This window comes from Cyclopterus lumpus, chromosome 5 (assembly GCF_009769545.1).
Source record: "Cyclopterus lumpus isolate fCycLum1 chromosome 5, fCycLum1.pri, whole genome shotgun sequence".
Taxonomy (NCBI): Eukaryota; Metazoa; Chordata; class Actinopteri; order Perciformes; family Cyclopteridae; genus Cyclopterus; species Cyclopterus lumpus.
Window position 1 is genome coordinate 17,812,934 of NC_046970.1, and position 21,356 is coordinate 17,834,289.

General features: G+C 38.8%; 1 protein-coding gene across 1 annotated transcript; it reads right to left on the reverse strand.

Annotated features, from left to right (window-relative positions):
* Positions 1–5,532: 5,532 nt before the first annotated feature.
* On the reverse strand, positions 5,533–20,570 carry slc6a1b (solute carrier family 6 member 1b). Its single transcript, XM_034531963.1, has 15 exons — positions 20,184–20,570; positions 18,454–18,875; positions 18,049–18,180; positions 17,760–17,860; positions 17,162–17,271; positions 16,564–16,696; positions 15,477–15,611; positions 14,550–14,653; positions 13,682–13,806; positions 13,147–13,259; positions 12,690–12,821; positions 11,090–11,192; positions 10,765–10,865; positions 9,859–10,026; positions 5,533–8,199 (listed from the first exon to the last, which is right to left on the reverse strand). The coding sequence occupies exons 2-15, from the start codon at positions 18,695–18,697 to the stop codon at positions 8,086–8,088; spliced, it is 1,815 nt and encodes a 604-aa protein (XP_034387854.1). The 5' UTR covers positions 18,698–18,875; positions 20,184–20,570; the 3' UTR covers positions 5,533–8,085.
* Positions 20,571–21,356: the final 786 nt, after the last annotated feature.

Sequence of the window (21,356 nt, forward strand, 5' to 3'; positions counted from 1 at the left end):
CTCTTTTGTGCCAGGAGAAAGGAGCTGTTTCCAGCTGGAAGTCACGCTCCCTGTTCTGTCACACAAGCCTCTTCTGTCTCCATTCATCACTAAAACACAGAGAGGGTCTGAGGAACACAGTTGGTTCAAGCCCCAAACTGCTGCAAACCTGCACATGATACAAAATGATTATAGTTGCTGCAGTTTACACTAATACATGTAACTGTCATCCTATTGCTTTTCTTGATCCCAATTTTTACTTCATGTTTGCGTCACAATAATCTTTCCACAATTTCGGTGGTCAAAAGGACTGCCTCAATTCTTTTTCTTCACCTTTAACAAGATAAGATAAGATAAGATAAGATAATCATTTATTAGTCCCGCAGTGTGGACATTTACAGGATTACAGCAGCAAAGGGGTAAAGTGCACAAAAGACATAGTAGGATCAAAGCCTTGTGTTGATTGAGCAGTGTGGGATACTTTGGGCCTTTTTCTGGTTCAGTGTGTTGTTCCTGTGCTGTGCAGTAAGACCAGCAGCATATAATGCCACCATCTGTTAATTATTAACCTGAGTGGTGGTGTGCAACGGCTGCTGACCATTCTGGGATGTTTGTAGAATGGTGACCGGTTCCACATCCTAGGACTGAGCCTCCTGAAGTGTTTGACAAGTACAACTGGTGTTACATAAAAGGTAGGCTACTGTAGGGAATGAGTAGGTTGGTCCTGATTAAATGAAGAGTGTGTAATTTCTGCAGTTAGGGATCTCTCAATCAAACCAATAACAAAAGAAGGACCATTGATGATGATGTGAAGTAGTCTGGGATGATGGGAGTTGTTGTTTTCATTGTTAAACAACCGCCATTGCAGATGAAAATTTGTGTGACACGAGTCACGGAAAAATCACATTCATGAATAATGTATTAAAGTTTAAATAAATTTAAGTTTTGTAACATTTACTAACATAAACTTGCTAACTTACCATTAGATGAGTCATCTACTCATACAGCTACTGTAGTCATGTGGCAAATTCAGTTAAATTCGAGCAAAGCAAAGCGTAGTAAACCATAGAGTGGCTCACCAACTTCCTTCCTCAATCTCTTGTGTTTGCTATGTTTCCCCCCAGGGTTAGAGGAACAAGAGGCGGTACAGGGGATATAACGCCATCGACACTAATATTACATTATTATTCAGAAAATATGACACGTTTTCGGAATTTCATATGGGTCATATAAACAGCTTATTCATGTGGGATATGCCTATAATATTTGGGTTTTCGGAGCATTCTTTAGACATGTATACAGTGCAATGGTGGCTTTTACGAAAGTTTCCTACACACTGTCTCTTGTATGATTACGGCTAAATCTGTGTGTTGTAGATTAGTTAAGCTCAAAGTTTGCAGAGATGCAGGCCCATAAAAAAGACCCTCAAATCTAGTTGGAAGGAGATGCATAGGGAAATGCATAACCTTTTATTCCTCATTTCACTGCATGGCTCTAAGAATAGCAATGTCTGTTGACCTGTCAGTTGTTCCAACACAGTGAAATATCTCAACAACTATTACATGACTTGACATTGCATTGTAATAACTTGATGATCCACTGGCTTTTCCTCCAACATTATCATTAGGTTGAAATACCTGCAAAACTAATGACATTTCCATCAGGATTTGTACTTTGTGTTTATGGCTAATTAGCTAACTTGATAGCATGCTTGCATGCTAAACTAAGATGGTGGACTCGGTATAAATACTATACATACTAAACATCAGCATGTCAGCATGCAGACTTAAGCATTCAGCGTGCAATGCTCTGTCATGTTACTAAACAAATGTATTCCTGAGTCTTATGTCCAATAACTGTTGTCATTTTTTAATTTATGCAAAAGTATATAAATATATAATCATACTTATTTTAAATGTAAAATGTATAGACGGCACAAACTAATTAAGATGCCATCAGACAGGATTGGTATTTTTATAGAATAGTATTTCTAGTATTTTTGTAGAATTGGAATTAAATCAAATTACTTTGCCATCTGCCCTGCTGTAATCAGAGGGATGTTTAGGCAGTGCTGAGGTCCTTTGACCACCGTGAGGATGCACTACATCTATTGATTTTAATTAAGTCTGTATTGTGTGAGGGAGTGAACACGGTTGAAATGAACGTCTTTAAAGTGATATTCTCTGTCACATTGTACACCAATGTATTGGAATGACAGCAATAATGGTTTGTTCACCAGTGATGAATACAAATTATGTATCAATTGGAAGCCATTTCAGATGGGACAAATATGTGTCACAATGCTGTGTTGCGCGCACGCGTATGAGTGTGTGTGTGTATGATGTATGAGCGCGGTTCAGGCAGGGCTCGGCAGGATATGCGGTCCAGGCAATTCAAACTTCTCATTAATACTTTGTTTGAAAACACTCAAGCTAATCCCATCATATGGCAGGCAGTGATAAGGGCATTTTCTTTTCTCAGTGCCTGTCATTCTGCTGGGAGCAGATATGCTATCAGTAGCCTGTTGTAAAGGTGAACAGAGGGAAAGCATGAAGGCTCACCAATATTCTGATTCAGTTTTGGTCAGCTGGAGAAAAAGAGATCCTAGTAGAAGGAAATGCATGGCAGTGTACACTAGGTAGCCTGTGAAAGTGTAGGTTCTGTGAAAAAGCTGCAGACATTTGAAAAATCAGAAAAAAGGAAACGCAAAATACGTTGCATTGTTTGTCCATGCCCTCTTGAATGACACAGGAAAGTTTTGTTCTGATCTGACGCCCTCATCAGCAGGTAAACATCATGCGTCTGTCCCTTCCAAAACCAAGACAAAAACCTTTTGAATAACAAATCATTTTATGACATGACTGTTAGGTTTGGGCATACAACCGATTTGACTAGGTTAAGGGAAAGATTGTGTGTTATTGTAACTATTTTGTTGTAACTATTTTCATCAAGGTAATGTTGAAATCTGACCCATGAAGTGCTTTGTCAGTCATAAATAGAAATTAACTATATATACTGTCTGACATATTATTTTAGTTATTCTTATTATTTTATTTTGTATGGGGTTTCTTTATAAGGAATGGATTTGTTGCTGTTTTTCCAACAAAACTCCCAATAATATAGCCATCAAATAGCATATGCTGTCTCCTATTGCAACGTCCATTGCATAACCTCACTGCATCATCACATGAAACAACTGTGGAAAACTACAGCCTTGCAGCCATAAGACGAGCAAACAGACAATTTTTTTTCTCTCCTTTTCATGCCCACTGATTGTGATTCGGTTGGAGAGTGTGCATGCAACTGGGAGCCTTGGCTAAGCCGGCGGGGAGGGAAACCGGATTACCATTTCCACAGTGTGTGTGTTGTTGGGGCCCTCGAGCTAACTTCTGAGCTGCTACTACCTCTGCTAGACTGGAGCTGTCAGAGCTGCTCCGCTCATGTCTGTGTCATCACCACAACTGACACTTCTAGTGCCGGCGCATGCTCAGATGAGCGGACAGAGAATTATATATATATGCATACTTACACGGGCATGTTGAATCACATGCATGCATGCACACAGAGTCACACATGCTCAAAAACACACTGTCATCACCACTAATGTACGACTGAAGATGTGTCTGACCAGGTATAAAATCACCTTCTCTCTTTTTCTACGCACAAACGTACAGACATACCATTCAATATCATGCACCAGTGATTTTCATTGCTTATAAATAACTAACTCTCAAAACTAAGAGATGCTTGGATACAAACACTTGAGACACACTAGAGGCATGGATGTGAGCAAACACACTACTGTATTTTGAGGCAACAAACAGGCATGCTATTACTGGTTTAAGGAGGACACCCGAACATGGCAATAAACTATTTGTATTCATTTTATTTGCTGAACATCGTAGTATTTCACATGGTTAAAATTCTCCATAGAATGTTTTATGTCTACTGTATTCCAACTAAACCTTATCCCTTGTACTTGATAGGTAGGTCTACATTGTTTCATCCAAACGGATGTATTGGCCCCTCATTTTCTGAGGCGTTACTGAGTCGATGTGTTTAACTGAACTACCAACGTGGAGTGAGGTGTTGTTCAGGGAAATAGCTACAACAGCTGCACACACACGATGTAGAAGATTCCACATAATGGTGTCTGTCTAATGCGGTTTTTTGGATGGAAGTTATTATCAACCCTCCACAATCTCTGCTGTGCTGAGCTTGTATATGGTTGCAAGGAAAGATGATGTCACTGCCAAGATGCCAATTATAAATTGCATTCACATAATCTGTTCCACGTGATTGGGCTCACTGAAATATTGTCAAGCCTGTGAGTTATAGTGCAGGAAGACAACTGGAGTCTGCTACTATACCCTCACATGACACACAGTACTGCATTTTATATCCAGTAAGCATGTATTCAAACTGTCATCGCTCTGCACAGTCTTTTGATTTTCAAAGCCTGCGGCTGCACTGCTCACCTGAAAACTCAAAAGCTGAAAAAGAAAAAGACATGTTTTATTATTACGGTCTGGGTTGCATGACAACGAGTAACTCATGATTAATAATTGTTAATAGTAAGACCAAATCAAATCAATCAATTATATCATCCAAAGTTGTATACCATTTTTGATAGGCATGCCTCAATGGGAAACAGATATAGAGCCGAAGAAATAACGTGACGCAAACCACAAAGTAAATTTGTAAATAGTTAGCAATATTGATTAAAATGTGCCAGAAACAAACAATTAGATATTCTAGGTTCTAAGATTGCTGGAGGAGGTATGACCTGGGTGTGTTTCAATAGGACAAAAACAATAATAATAATAAGTGTCAACAAAAGTTAAATAAAAAAAGAGCGAGAAAAGATTCATGCTCGAAAAACAAAGGTCATCATATTTTGAGATTACCGAACTACCCTCTAAAAACTGAACAAGCATGTAATCCAGACACGTAAATTCAAGACGTGTTACTTAATTAATGCTTTTCCCAATCGTATGTGCAACGTATTCCATAAACTCTTCTCTAGTAAAAATACCCTACACATTCTGTATTTTCTTTCTACTGTCCATTTCAACCATAACAAATGGAGGCTAACCACATAACAGCAGTGAGATAGATGCTGCATTGTGACCGGGAGGGATTGGCTGTTATCCAAGACAGCTATAGTGTCTGAGCTGGCACAGCTCTCAGTGCAGGTGTCACAAGGATATAAGATATCACTGTGGCAAAAATGTGTTGTCAGAAACTGTAAGCAAAGTTTAAAGAGAACATCTCTTGCGGTGATGGAATTGATTGCGTATTCATTTCCAATTACAGTATGTAATAAATGTAGCATTAGCATAACACTGAGCAGGTCATTGTCATGCAAAACCATCTCACTCAACAATGCAGAACGCAGGTTGGAAGAGCATTTCTATACCTTTTAAATCAGTGTTTGTAGTCATTTGAAGAGTTACACCCATTCTAGATATGGTGCTTTCCACAATTAACCTTTTGTGTATTTGCAACATACATATTTGTTGTATGCATTTAAAAATGAATGAAACAGATCTTATAATCTATAGGTCTTTATTTATTTTTGCAGAGAACATATATTGCAATCATGCTTTTTCATATAACACCATCTAAAGACATTTATTATATGTTTTTTACATAGAATATTTTACATTAGGCCCATGAAACAGCTAGAAATATACAAAACAATATTCTCTGACTAGACATTTCTATTACATTATTGTTATCGTTATTAATATTATCATCTTAATTATTACTCTACTCTGTTATTGTAATTATAATTTTTACAGTTGAGAGAGATATGTGCTTTAGTTTCTGAGATAATAATATTATTGCAGAAAAAAGCAAATAATATCACATTCAACACGTTCAACATTTAGACAAAAGAAAAGAAAAACTCAGGTTGTACCGACATTCACAGATACATGTATTACACAGTCCAGTTTACAACATCATTCAAGAGATAAAACTGCAGTATGGTAACTTTATACAAAATTCACGGAACCCTTTGTCATTGCACATTTTAATTCACATATCTTTGAAAAAAAAGAACATAGATAAAAGAAAATAAACGGGACTGGTTCAACCTGATTCCTGTCGCATGTAGCTGCCACAGAAGCACATTTTCTTGATCCTTCTTCATAGTAATACAGTGATATCTGTGGTCTGTCGCAAAGTCAGCTTTTACATACAATGTTTTTATATTGCCGAACAAACTTGATATGTAACAATAGGTTTTTCTTTACCCTATGAAAAGGTGTAGTTTCAGTGGTGTTGGCCTACAGTATATAGCATCTGGCTGTGTCATGTTGTGTTAACAGTGATTTGTCCGCTGACTGAGCCAAAGCTTCTCTCTCCTTATCTGATATTGGAAATCCGCACTAGCCACAGCGTAGAAACTCTGTTTGGCTTCTACTAAAATGATGAATTAATTTACATTGAAAGAAATGATGCTCGCTGAACAGCACACAGAAAAGAGAAAACAATTTGGATCAGCTTTCGAGTGTTCCCATCTACACACGCACAAATACATACATATGTGTATATGTCTATGGATTGTGTGTTGATGTTTTGTTGCCGCTTAAGGTACATGTTGGAATAATGGGAGAAAATGGAAAATATTTGCTGACAGTTTATTTTATTTTATATGTAGCATTAATTGTTTCAGTGTATAATGGTAGTATCTATTATTATATTATATTATAGTACTAATTTGGTCACTTCCACCTGTTCCTGAGGAGTGGGTTACTAAATAGTTATACAAGTAAACGGTTCCAGTCGGAAAAGTGGAGCTATCGTAGAAATCCATCATGCAGTCTCCAATGCAGCAGCCACTGCAGCTTATTCAACCTCACAGTTTGAAATATAGATCTGAAATAGGATTGACTTATTGCAACATAACTGTCTATAAACTTTACTGGTTGTCAGGAGAAGGGAATTCTACTTTTTCTAAATAATCTCTAGCATAAATATTGTACGCACAATGCAAATGTGGGATTTATGTATTGGCTACCCGTTAGAAGTGGTAGTTTAAAGATCCAAAAATTGTGCTTGTAATGTAATGGATGCTGTATTTGCTACTGTACTCCGTTGCTCTTCAGAGAGACAAAGGGAGTTGCTTGATTTAATCCATTTATATATTCAGCGTGTCCAAATGTCTGCACCAATCCTTCTAACGTGAGTATGATTTTGGTCCTTCTCACTCTCACATATAGAAAATGACCTAACAATTATTCTACAAAAAAGATTCAGACAACATACAAAGTTATTGTTCTTTAGAAAACAAAGAAACAATTATAACAGTCTCTTGCTATGTATCCTATGTAAGTTATTTTTGCTGTCACAAGTTTAAATGGAGCCAAAATAAAAACTGGACGCTTCAAAATCCCATACTGTACTTGTGCTTTTCAAAGGTAGCCCCAGACATGGGCGGTAAACATTTCAGGTTAACTGCAGGATCCTGCAAGGGAGTGATAGTCTGGCTAAATTATATTTTACACATACAAGCAGATTTGGCCTAACCTGTTGCACATTCCCATATTGTCTTTGCCATCTGTATTCAATTTTCACTTCACAAACTTTCAAATTGCATTTTTTTTCACCTACTACACTGCATTCATTTAAATGTATGTATTTCATAAACAAGCAAAAATGCATTAAACCAATATTTTTCTTTGTACAGTAATTGTAGTTTAGTAGATTAATTAATATCTTCAAAGTAGCACAATACTATTGAATCAACGCAGGCCTCCAAATTTAAATTATATATTCAATATACAGTAATTTTATAAGTCACATTTCCTTTTCTAAAAAGTCTAACTTTTTTGCATAATGAAATTCAAAATATCACAACACTTTTGCTGGGTAATTTGTTTTTTTCCTCATAAGTTTTATAACTCTGTATTATACAAATAAACAAACAGAAAAAACTCTAAAAATAACTGTAATCAGGTTGGTCTCACGTGTCCCCAGGAGGTAGGTGAATAAAAGCAGACGTGGAAGTCTGGTGGTCGTTCCCAACCTTGATTATGTTTTTTTTTTCTGTGTAGATCGCCAGTCTGCCCGTCGAGACAGAGAGACAGGAAGAAGTTTCTAGATGTAGGCTTCCTCGTTGGCAGGGTCCTGATTCTGGTTTTCTGTCTGCTGGTCTGGGCCGTTTTCCTGAGCCTTCGCCAGTGTCACAGGCTTGAACATTATCCGCAGACGCTGAAACAGAGAAGCAACGGATATTACACAGCTGAAGAAACTGCTGATGGTGTTGAAATTACAACGAGACACTGTCACACAGCATTAGCAGGGACCAAACAACTGCAAAGTGTGTGAACCAATAATCTATAACAAAACACACCAGCAACACAGCTGTGAGCTTGATGGATGGGTCTAAACACATCAAGACGATCTCCGAAAAGTTTCCCCAATGTGATATATTGTTGTATGAATAAACACAGCCTGACATATGGCCGACAAAGGGAATTAAAAGCTAATGTTCATGACATCACAAACTTCTGATCCCACGGAACTTAATCACACCATCCTGAACCTTTCAAATGAACTGAACTCTGGGTGCAGTGTTGGACCTGTGATGCTGCAGCATTTATGTGGAGTGCTTGTGAAGCTAAGCTTCCGCCTGTGAGCAGGGCTGGCTGATTGCTACAATTAGACAATCAACCATCAGCTGGTTCTGCAGGATCTGACACCTGCACATCGCATCTGACAGCCTCTGTTGCACTGCATGCATTTATGGCCCATTTATTCCGTCAGCGATGGCTATAAAGCTATATCGCTCACTGGGGACCATATAGATGTAAGGTTATTGTTCAGCCCATTATGGATGACTGCAAATCAAAATGCTCTGAATGTAAATGGCATGCAACTGATTGGGATCATCAGAGCAATAAAAAAAGCAGAATACCATTCTGCTGCATTGAAATGAATGTAATTTATTTAGAACTGGTAAAGCAAAAACGCATCTAAAATTGTTTAACAGAACTAATTAGAAACTCTATTTTACTAATCCTTTCATCACTGTTCTATACTCCTCACAATGATTTATCTCATCTTTACCGAGCATGCCTATGTTTTTGCTAATTACAAAAACATTGAATCACAGTGCATTTGCATAGATATACATGATGCATAGATCACAATCACATTGGGCCAAGCTGAGTATTTTAACATCCAGTATAATGCTGCCAAATTACATATCTGGTACTTCTTTCGCAGCTAGCCATTATGTAAATATTGTTAATGTAAGTGAGTATGATATACGGATCAGTATATTCTGGTAAACGTGTTTGAACCAGTCAGGAAAAAAATTCTACAGGGTGACCTTGAATGTATACTTCCCATCATGGTTAAAACTGAACAAAATCTGCAGGGCTTATTTGACATTAAATTATCCTCACTACACATCAGTCCCCTCTGTGTTGGATTGGCCATATGGAATAATATATTTGAGCCAAAAAGTAATCCACTTGAAACTCTTAACACAGAGCCTGCCACGCTGCCGCCCGCAGATTAAAATTCAAACCAGCTAATACAGTAGATGTGTGAAATGCTCAGACGTGGGTGTAGTGATGTACTCTGGGAAATCTGCGGCTATCATAATTGCATTACACTAAGTAAAACTTTCCGTATTTATACATCATTCTACATATTTGTACATATAATAACCCTTCTTGTAAGTGTATGTATTTATGATTGAATTTGCATATGCAGATATTAGTACTATTTGCTATAAGCTTCCGGTAACTCTATTTGCTTTGTAGCACAATTATTCATTGCTTTGGAGCAAAAAAAGCAGGTCAAATTATATTATTTAAGTAAAATGCATCAACTATTTCACTGAATTTGCATTGATCTTACCTCTTTGTATGTGCCTTTGAGTGTGAGGAACATGTAGCCCATGTAGCCTGGGATGAGAGTCATTGAGGAGAGGGCCATGCACCACCCAACGCCTTGGCCCCAGGCCGGGAACACGTAGTCACCCAAGGTGAGGGGAACCATCTGCACTGCACTGAACAAGAAGACCCCCTGGACAAGAGGGACAAGGAAATGTATGTATCTTCATTATCATGTTTTGACACACAGTGTAGATTCTAGGCCATGCACATTTTAGCAAAACTGCAGAACAAGCTTTTGGTCTTGAATGCTCTTTGGACAGAACAGACACACTTTGTGATGTAATATGATGGTGTGGTGAGATAGTAATGCATGTTAAGCATCACATCAAGTAAAAGCTATTAAGTAAAAGTAATTAAAGTGCTTTTGGTTTTGTGCACACAATCATCAAGTGACAAAGCTACATTTTGCACATAAAGATTATGCAATCATTCTCAATATGTAACTTCACATGAAAGAACAAACACAAGAACAAACACAGGATATTCAACCAAGAGAGTGATCTCATCCCAAGGTGTTGTTGAGTTATTTTGAGGTTATGCGTTTTCAGTACTTATGTTACATTGTTTAAGTTTTACTTAGTAAACATAGTTATTTTAATCCCAACCATTATGTTTTTCCCCAAACCTAACTAAGTGGTTTTATTCCTAATCCTAAAGAAGGTTTTTTGTTTGAATTCACAATAAAATGTGATTACAGCAACCGTAGTGGAGCGTCCTAGTTTGGCGCTGGGCGACCCAGTGCATTAGAAAGTGACGCCAAAGGTCCTTGAACGAAAACGTGTTGGATTAGCCTAACCATTGTCCTTGATAGGGTGTCCCCCCCTGTTGCTGTCTGGACACATGCATGTTAACCACAGATAACACTTACAGCCACAATGAGCGGAGTGAAAACAACCCAGCAGGCCTTCCACCACAGACAGGGCCTGTAGCCAACCATTTCCTCAATGTTGTCATAGAATTTGTCCACACCTGGAACCAAAGATGAAACGTCATGAATACAGTTTAAGTTATAATTTATCATCTCAGATGTGTATAGATAGATAGATAGATAGATAGATAGATAGATAGATAGATAGATAGATAGATAGATAGATAGATAGATTTTAGCTCCCAATAAGTCAGCAGTGAAAGAGAAATACTGTGGCTGGAAACAACATCCTGGAGGAGATTACAGAGACATATGTGTGGCTCACCATAAAACCATGAAATTGAGATGCATTCAAAGAAGACCAGGAACAGCAGGCACATTCCACTAGCTGAGTAGTAGTCAAACAGCTTGAACACATAGAGTCCACCCTGTAAAAGGAGAGAAGCAGCAAACAAGAGACAAGAAGATAAGACACATGAAGGGGAAAATCTTGAAGAAGCAATTATAGTATTGAATGTGCAGGACCGAACTGAATCAGTCAAGTGGAATCGAGGAACAAGCAGACAGAAGCTGAAGCCTCTTTGACAACTTCTTGCTGACTGTTGGCTCCTTTACTTGTTTGGATTTAAATTGGGACAAAAATACTGTGTCTTATATAGTATAGTGTGTGAGTGTTTTAAAATGCACGATAGGGAAAATGCTTAAAGCATCGCTTTTTTTATTATTCTTAAATTATATTTGTATACTAAATACAATTTGGTAGTTAGACAGCAGTGACCAGTGTTTTTTCACAGATTCTAATATTTCATCGGAATCATAATTAGTTAAAAGATTGACGAAGTAGATTGAAGTATCTTGGCAAATTTGTTGGCATCCTGACAGTTGAATTATAAGATAAGAGTGGAATTTTTAAACCTTAGGTGGCTGCTAGAGGTCATGCAGCCCCCCCCCCCCCCCCCCCCCCCGTCTCCTAAAAATGACAAACTGCATTGTGAATCACGTTTTACATTTTATGTGTTTTGTCCTGTATAATGTTGGCTTTTCAAGTAACACAAATGAGATTGCGGAAGTAGCGATGAGGTCAAATGACACAGGGCTTTCAACCTGAAGTACTTGTGTTTCCTAAACATAACCAAGTAGTGGTTGTTTTTCCTAAACATAACCAAGAAGTGTTTTTGCTGCCTAAATCTAACCACTGTCAATCACCGTGACCGTAATCCGGGATGTAAGTGAGTGCAGCATGGGAACGTTCGTAGGAGCCAGGCTAGGGTCATAACGTGCACAACATGATTTCTTGTCTGAGGAGCATGAATGTGTTCAGTATAAGTGTTCAATATTTCATAGAAATCTGCCCCATAGTATATGATTTATGAAACCTTTAATAATCTGGCCTCAAGGTGTGAGATCTTCCTCTGTTTCATGTTTACAAACTGAAGCATGATGCAAGATGACATAAACCACTTTGGCCAGGAGCTACAGTCTCAGAGGGCACATTACCCTTTGACCTTTTTACTTAGATGCTCATTGGATTTATTATGATGGCCACTTCGAGAGCTGACTTGCAGGTTACTGGGTCAGCTGCTAGGGTCACAGCAATGGTGTCCTGTAGGATGCTTAGAGAGTCTGTGTAAAATGTTTTATTATCCTATGACAGTGCCAAAGTCAGAAATGTAAAATATGAATGAATTAAGGCTTTTTGATGTTTGCAAATTTCAAGTGTTTACTCAGTTGATTGAAGATGAACATTCTGAAATTGTGCATCGTTTCTAGTGGATTCTGCAAATATTATGAAAGAAGGGCTAGTCCCCACAGTGTGATTACTTGATAAACTGTAGACATACAGACTTAATATGAACCGAATATGGCAACAGATATCAACCTTGTCAATGAGTGGGAGGCTTATCCAATAAGAAATAATAATTTACCTGTGTGATGTTGGACAGTCCAATGATGTAAGAAATAAGGCAGACGATCGCGATGAAGATCTCTCTGCGTTTTCGGAGAACGTGAGGGAATTCATCAACCAGTGCAGTTATGAAGCCTTCCACTGTGCAGAACTGGATAGATGGCAGAGTCACGTCAAAACTGTGTTACGTAAAACACTGTCGTCAAAATAATACATTCAGTCAATTTCTGAGGTTTAGAGCTATGTAATCTATATTACATTACGTTTTAGTACTGCTTTTATTGCAATGCCACATTATGAATGTTTCCAGACTCAATTGAATATGAGCCTTAAACATGAACAGTTGTGGTAATGTATTTCATTTTGACTTTAAGTTGTCTAAGCCTTGCTTGGAAGAAGCTGAAACATTAGCACTTTGCTGTATCAATATGGCTAATGGGCCACAACTTAGACCATTGTTGTTGGGTTATCTTTACCTGGCTGTCAATTCCCAGCATCAGCAGCATAGAGAAAAAGAGTATGGCCCAGAGAGGAGAGATGGGCAGCTGGGTCACAGCCTCAGGATAAGCCAGGAATGCCAGGCCAGGTCCTTCAAAATAAGACACATTTCATATAAATTGTGACATTGTGTGCTTACAATGGCAAAATAGATACTAAAATATTGGACAATTGAACAATAAGTTATACAAAATTAATGTTTAGTCAATTTAAAAACGCATCTGCCTTTTAAAAGGCGTAAAAGTAACTGTACTACTTGATATTTCCAAAGTGTCCTGTAAAGAACAAAGTGGGATTGGTAAATGTTAAACGTTAGTTCTTATAAAGGACAGCAAGTTTTTTCAAAATCACTGGGCAATTTTGCTGTCTAATAAACCCAGAAATCAGAACTGACACATAGTGGCAAACTAAAACCCTCTCTTTTTGACAGAAATAATAACATCTCGCAATATCACAAATATCTCTTGTCTGTGTCGATTGTTACTATCGACTTTCAACATTGATTGCAATTACCTGAGGCTGCCACATCAGCGATAGGTCTCTTTGTTACATTGGACATGAATCCCACGATGGAGAAGATGACTAAGCCAGCAAACATGCTGGTGAAGGAGTTGATGCAGCAGACAATGACGGAATCTCTGTAGGGGAGAGACAAAGCACAAGGCAGCCATTGTCACGCCTATATCAATGCCTTATCAACCCGTCACACATTGTCAAGATGTACCGGGAGGGGGGGGGAGGGATTTTGCATCCCGCAATAGCACAGCAGCTGGGTAGATTTATATTGAGCTGCTCTTTTAAAATGTCTGGAACCATAGCAGACCAGTGTTTATCAGAGAATATGACAGAGGCTACGGCAAACCTGACGTCTGTGCCTATGAGTGTAAAACTGAGGGTAGTGCCAAAATAATGATAAGACTGATACAGCTGCAAGCTAAAATAGTCCCAAAATAGAAGGTAAAGCGGACACTTTGTTGCCAGGAAACCAAAAATAATCACAGGAAGAGACATCGACGCGGTCTCCTTCAAAATAAAGAAAGATGGAAATGGACTTTGCGCTCTTCTAGTCTTCCGACCACTCAAAGGGCTTTAACACTACATGTCATTCACCCATTCACACACATTCATACACTGATGGCAACCATGCAAGGTGCCACCTGCCCATCAGGACTCTGACTAAACATTCACACCCATTCATACACCACAAGCACAGCATGCAGGAGCAATTTGGGGTTAAGGGTCTTTCTGTGGAATCGCCAATCCTCAGATTGAAGGACCACCCTGCTCTACCACTGAGCCACAGTCGCCCAGTGATGTGTGAGTGACTGGTGCTAGACACTATGAACAGGTATTGAAAATGCAACATATTATAATGCCCTACCTGTATACGTTGTTATTGAAGCGATTGTAGCTGCCAAGAGCAATCAGAGAGCCTAATCCCAGCCCATAGGAAAAGAATATCTGAGTGGCAGCATCCAGCCATACCTTTCACGGAGATTAAAAAAAAAGAGGTTAAATAAACACAAAGTTGATGCTAAATAGAGATATTTCCCTCAAATCTGACCAGATTTCATTTAATTTTACTGCTGAATTAGCCTTGTTTGTCATTATCTGCTAATTTAACTGACTGGGCTGATCATACACAAAGGCATCTTGCCTCTTATAAACCTTTGATGTCAATGGCAGGAACTGGGAATAATACTTGTGTAAGAGCTATGCTGTCTTGTTATACTTGGTTCTATCTGACCCATTCTGATCCCATTACATCCCATCTTGACCTCACTCGGCAAGACCGTACCATGTCTAATGATGTATGTCTCTCCACACCTCATCTGGCTTCAGCACATATTCTTCATGAGCTTTAATGATGTGGCTAAGTAATTTAGTCACAATCATTACGAAAAAAAAGATAACATCATCATAAAAATAAAAAAAACAATACTATCATATTTTCATTAACCCAGCTTTCAGCTATGTGAGACCTACTGTGTACTTTATTAAAGATTCTGCATCAGCAAAATTAATAGAAATAAGCTATATATATATATATATATATATATATATATATATATATATATATATATATAGGTATAGGCTTATTGCTTTGCTGCTCAAGGGGAAATAGTTGAAATATACACAGTTATATTTTGTATAGCTGTGTGCTAATAGACATCCTTTCTACTATTTTGCTGCCCCTGGTCATTAATCGTCATTGATATAACTATCATCAGCCACCTTAACAAATATATAAATGTATCCCTGAACAGAAATATGTTGTATACATTTAGGCCAGAAACAGAGAGCATACCTCAGACTCCTTCAGTTTTTCAAAGTCTGGTGTGATATAGAAGAGAATTCCATCAATTGCACCGGGTAGAGTGATGCCACGGCAAAACAGGATGAACAGCATAAAGTAAGGGTATGTGGCTGAAAAGTAGACCACCTGTGGGACACAAAGTTATTGTTAAAAAAAAATTATATTGTCTTTCTAAACTTGAACTTGTTAAATCACAGAGCTAGTGAGCATAATGTAACTTTGAATATTTGTCCTGGAAGGCAATGGAGCTGGAGAAGAAGTGAAAACTGCCAAGTTGTTCAACTCCTCATGAACAATGTTACAGTACTGTGTGGTACCATCCCTACAGCACAGAGCAGCACAGTGACCTAGTCTGCCTTTCCCTGGAGGCGAGATGACCCCAGAACGGTTGGGTTCAGCACACTCTCAGTGCACTATTTCACTCCTTATGTGAACTAATTTGTGTTTTCAAAGTCAACGCAGTTCAGATCATTCATGAGAAAATAAAGTGAAGAAGAAATGAACTAACAGAAATACTGTCATTGACACTCCTTTTATAAAAAACAATGATGAATCTGCCATAAACAACCATTATACTTAAAAGTGCAAAAGGCTAATCACACATGTTGTGGTTTTGTAATTGTGTAGCTCAGTGGGCAGAGCATGGCTTCACAGAAGTCAAATGTAGGCCTTTGTGTCCCTTTGTGGAACATGTTGGTGCTTTTCATACTTATGGGTGCTTTGGATTAAAGGGATATTGGATGTGTTGAATGTTGTATAGCCTTTTAAAGAGACACAGACAGAGGGCGGTTGGCAGTATTGCATGTCACTGTATTGTCTCACTTGAGAACAGATGACATGTTGTTTTATATCATTTTCAAATATTTCAAGACAGTTAACCTTATGAAAACATGGTCACTTGAATTTACATTTTTGCTCAGCCTACACTTTTGAAATAGTATGAAGAAGTTATGTGATCCCTGCTTTCAACCAATAATCCTACATGTCATTGTGTCAATTTACTACACTCACTATTCCCTTCAATTCACAATGGATTTCATTCTTCCATTTTTAGTTTCCATGTTTGTCCTCTACTTACTTTGCCAGTCCAGCTGACCCCCTTCCAGATGCAGAAATAAACCAGCACCCATGCAATGGCCAGTGTGATAGCCAGTGGGATCCTGAGCTCCCCAGGCTTCTCCAGACCATCGGTCATCTGGTGCATGTTACGTCTGCAGGGAAGTAAAGTGGGCTTACTACAACGCACAAATACATCCTTGATGTCATACATGCAGCATGCATGGGTGCACACACAAATATGCACGCACATGTCTAGATACTCACAGAAAGCCCTCTCACTGGCTTTCCTTTCTCACCCCTGAAGCTTTTTTAAGGCTTAACAGTCAAATGGAGTCATGCTTACATATACCAGCTTTTTTTTTGCTCACATAAAAAATCGTAGGTTTGTCTCAGGCCCTTTTATTGTACAATTTCTCTGAAGTGATATATATATATATATATATATATATATATATATATATATATATATATATATATATATATATTGAGGGATTTGCTCATATAAAACTCAAACCCTGATCTTGATTGTGCACAGGCGGGACCATGACCTTAGCTTAAATCTGTTCATAACAGAGCAGTATCCTTGTGATATAAACGGACTCTTATTTCCAGCTTACTCCCAGAACTCCACCACAGCGCTGGTGAGGTTTTTGGTGTCTGGGAGGCTGTAGTTGGTGTAACAGCGGTCTGTGTTCCAGGAATTGCCACAAGTCCGCCATGGCAGCTCCTGAAAATTAAGGAAGAAAAAAAGAGAGAGGAAAATCACACAGACAGCTCTTTTTACTTGAACCCCTCTCCCACCGCCGGGTCCCATTCTCTGTGGCTGTCAAGCAGCCAAGACCATGATACTCATTGAGATTTCATGCTTTTCTTGGAGGAGTAAATGCCTCATCGCCAAATGCATTTATCAATACCTTGTGTAAGGCGCTAATTATGTGGGAAAGGAAGTAATAAATGTCATACTATGTCAAGAGCTGTTCACCCCTATATAAGAGCTCCTGGCAAAAAATAGCCTTCCACATAACTTCATGGGTTACTATGTACATAAAATATAATACAACCTGGACGAGAAAAGATTTAAAGGGGCACTTGTTTTATGAAATGTTTTTCAGAAGGAATCAGGGAAACTAGACTATTACAAGTTCACGGTATTCAAGTCCTATTATTATATTGTTTTATTAGAAAACCACATGAATATAAAAATCAAATACTCACAGTAGTGAAGGAGTTGTACAGATAGTAAAGAGCCCAGGAAATGATTACAATGTAATATATATTTAACCAGAAGGACAGAACAGCAGCAGCCATACCCACACCTGAAACAACGGGAGAATACAGACATAATAAAAATTGATTTTTTGAAAGTATTGGTCTATTACTAGGCATAAACTTTGGCCCTCTGTTTCATGATTACAACGAAATAATGACGGACTTCGTTAATCCACCTGGCAGCTAGTTAACGTATAGTTTAAGGCCTTAAGCATAATTTAAAAGTGTCTTTTACCTTTGAAAATGGGGGCTAGCTTCCACACTCCAAGTCCTCCAATAGAAGTGTACTGACCAAGAGCCGTCTCCAAAAAGAACAGAGGCATGCCAGCAAATATGAGGGTCAAAAAGTATGGAATCAAGAAGGCCCCTGAATGAGAAGTAAGAGATAAAGGGTGTAATTGAACGTGAATCATAAACGAGTAACACTCATCATAATCCAGATACAATATTTGGTAAAAAGGAGTATTTCATGCGCCCCCTGAATTACGCACGGCTTACATTGGAGGGAAATACACGTTAGCTTTATTTTATTAAAAAAACCTCCGGAAGCAAACTGGCAGGTTTTGAGGTCGAGATCTTTGCATTCCCTTTTTTGTGTATGTGTGGATGAATGGAAAGTTGCCAAGAAAGTCCTCATTACCTCCTCCGTTTTTTCCACATAAATAAGGAAATCTCCAGACATTTCCGAGTCCGATTGCGTACCCGACACAAGAGAGAAGAAAGTCAAATCTCCCGCCCCACATTTCTCTCTCGGGGAGCTCCTTTTTCGTCTTCTGCACTTTCACCACCAAGGTTTTGGGTTTGTCGTTTGGCGTGCTGGGCGCGTCATTCACCGTCTCCGTTAAGACGTGTCCGTCCGATGCTTTGGTCCCGTTGGTGGCCATGGTCACTGTGAGTGTCGGATAGTCCTGACAGGTGAAGAGGAGGGGGTTTCAGCACCGGTCCAGACAAACAGCAGCTTCTCCGTCCTGTACACCCCAGCTCCCAGATAACTGCCGAGCACAGACGAACGATCGGGGTAATGAGAGGGATCAGGAGCAGCTCAGCAGCGTTCCAGCAACCCTGAAAACATAATTATGGTTACATTAAATATATAAATTCACTGGAAAAAAAAGGCACATCTACTTGTTTGAAATATCGTATGAAGTAGAATGCCAGGTTCTAATAATAAGGGATAATAGGCGTGATTTTGCCTTAATTGTTTTACATAATTAAAACCTGTGATTCTAATTTTCATTTCATTGGAACTTGAATCATAATCCCAATTAACGGAATAATTGGGAAGTTTTTATTTTTATTTGTAAAAATAATAAAGGCGAGACCAAAATGCGTATCACGGTGGCCATGCTTAAAATGTTGTATGTTACTGGTTAAATATATTTTTTCCACGATAGCTGTGCGTGCATCCATTCTAATTCCATGACATTTCTTCAGGGGTGGATATAAAAAAATGTGACCCACGATCCGTGAACCCCACGGGATCAAATAAAGACTTCTCATGCAATAAAAATCACTTTTAATTGCCTGGAGTGAATGCATGTAAGCAGAAATTTAGAGCCCGCTCTTGTCCTTGAGTCATTATGCTCTAAATTCAATGGCCCACTTCCTAGTGCTCCCGTACAAAAGAAGAGCAATTAAACACGTTTAGGAGTCCGGCGCGACGATACTGTCTAATGAATAAACTGGAGAGGCTCATAAATATCTGCAGTTTTTGAATAGACATTTTCATCAAGTATCTGCGGGACAGAGTTTAAAAAAAGAAGATATTTTACTTACTTGTTACTGTGCAGTAATGCAAATAATATGCTTCGCCGTTTAGGCACATGATTTTAGCAAGGTTCTGCTTATACGTTATTCATTTCTATTTATTTTTACTTTTAAAATGTAAAATAAACATCTGCTCGTGAATTGAAGAATGAAACCGCGCGCGCTCTCTGTTCCATCAACTCGCGTGCGTAATGGTGAAAGGCATTCGGCTATGAGGCAACACGGTTTAAAATCTGATGTGTTACATGTTGATGTTTTAAACAGTAAGCATTTTACATCCAATCTGTTAATAATATTCCAGATTCATGTAACGTTTGACTTCAAAGAGACGCACACCCTCAAGACAAATTTAAATTAAGTGAAGTAAGAATTGTGTGCAGTTTTTTTCCCCCACACATATCGCACATTTACATTCGACACATTTAAAAAAAAAAATCGCTAATGAATCTCTTGCGTCGCCAATACGTGCAGTCGCACATCCGTGCACATTGCACATTCCGCGCATCTGCATATTCCAAATTCCTCAATGTTCCTCGCTTGTATAGTCACATATATATTCCTGATTTATATAAATGCATGCAGACTGTGAAACAGAATACTTACAATGAATTCCTTCGATTGTCCAGATTGTTTCCGAGATGGGGAAATCCGAATTTTAAAAAGTTACTTCCTTGTACTTTTACAGAATAAAACCAAGGCGAAAACTTTGCATCCGACGACAGTGGGCAAATATATGATCCTGAGACGGGAGGATGGCGAACAAACGCGTCTTTTGGAGCGAGGTGCTGTCCTGGAAGGAGTGGTGCTGAAAGAGAGGAAGGAAGAGAAGACGGGGAAAGGAGCTGCCGCCGTCTGAGTTGAAGCGAGCAGGGACGTAACATGGAGCGCAGGATCCTCACTCTCATCTACATAGCGTCAATGACACCTCAAAGTCGACCCTCCCCAACTCCAACATGTCCACCACTGAAATGGCAGCCGGTTTGAGAAAGGAGCATCCTCTTGTCTCAAGGTTTTATATCCTTACTCCTGCAGCTTTTTTTCTGCAAGCTCTCTCTCTCTCTCTCTCTCTCTCTCTCTCTCTCTCTCTCTCTCTCTCTCTCTCTCTCTCTCTCTCTCTCTCTCTCTCTCTCTCGCTCCCTCTCTCCCTCTCCCTTATTCATCCTATCTGGCTCTCTCAGGGGCCAGTTGATGCTAACTAAAAAACGTAATACATATATTCCATCAAGTTGCCATTAGGCACACTTAAGTGACACATATTCAGTTTTTATTTTCTAAACCAACTAACTTTTGGGTGGTGACCATGACACAGTTTGTGCAGAAAGGCCAGGCTATACGGTTTAAAATAAGAAGTGTAATGGTGGAAGCAGTCATTCCAAAGTAGCAGATATAGATAAAGATGCCAATGGCTGCTTTAGCTCCTGCCAAAACATGATAAGAGGGTCCCAGCCAATAAAGGGAGTCAGGGTGTGTGAGATAAATTGAAAACTCTGCTTCTAATCTTCTTAGCCAGCTGTCTTCCAAAAGGAAATACCCTTGTGCAACATCCCAAATGAGCCGTCTTAATGCAGACTTTAACTCCCACGTTGAGATACATTATTAGGGTCTCACTGGGAGATTAGACCCTCACAGGGTTTAACAGTTAAAGTTGGAGTTGGGAAAATGAGTAAGGATTAAACCAGTGTTAATATTAAAAGAAAATCTACAACTGCCTTTGGGAATGAGAAAGGTCTGACTTAAAACTGGGACAGTGATTCATTTCTCCCGTATTTCAAGTTG

Coding starts and splice junctions, on each gene's coding strand:
- slc6a1b (XM_034531963.1), bottom strand. CDS start 18,697: ATGGCCACCAACGGGACCAAAGCATCGGACGGACACGTCTTAACGGAG. Junction 16,697..17,161: donor GCTGTGGTGGAGTTCTGGGA/GTAAGCTGGAAA, acceptor ACTTCCCTGCAG/ACGTAACATGCACCAGATGA. Junction 10,027..10,764: donor TCACTCCGCTCATTGTGGCT/GTAAGTGTTATC, acceptor CCTCTTGTCCAG/GGGGTCTTCTTGTTCAGTGC.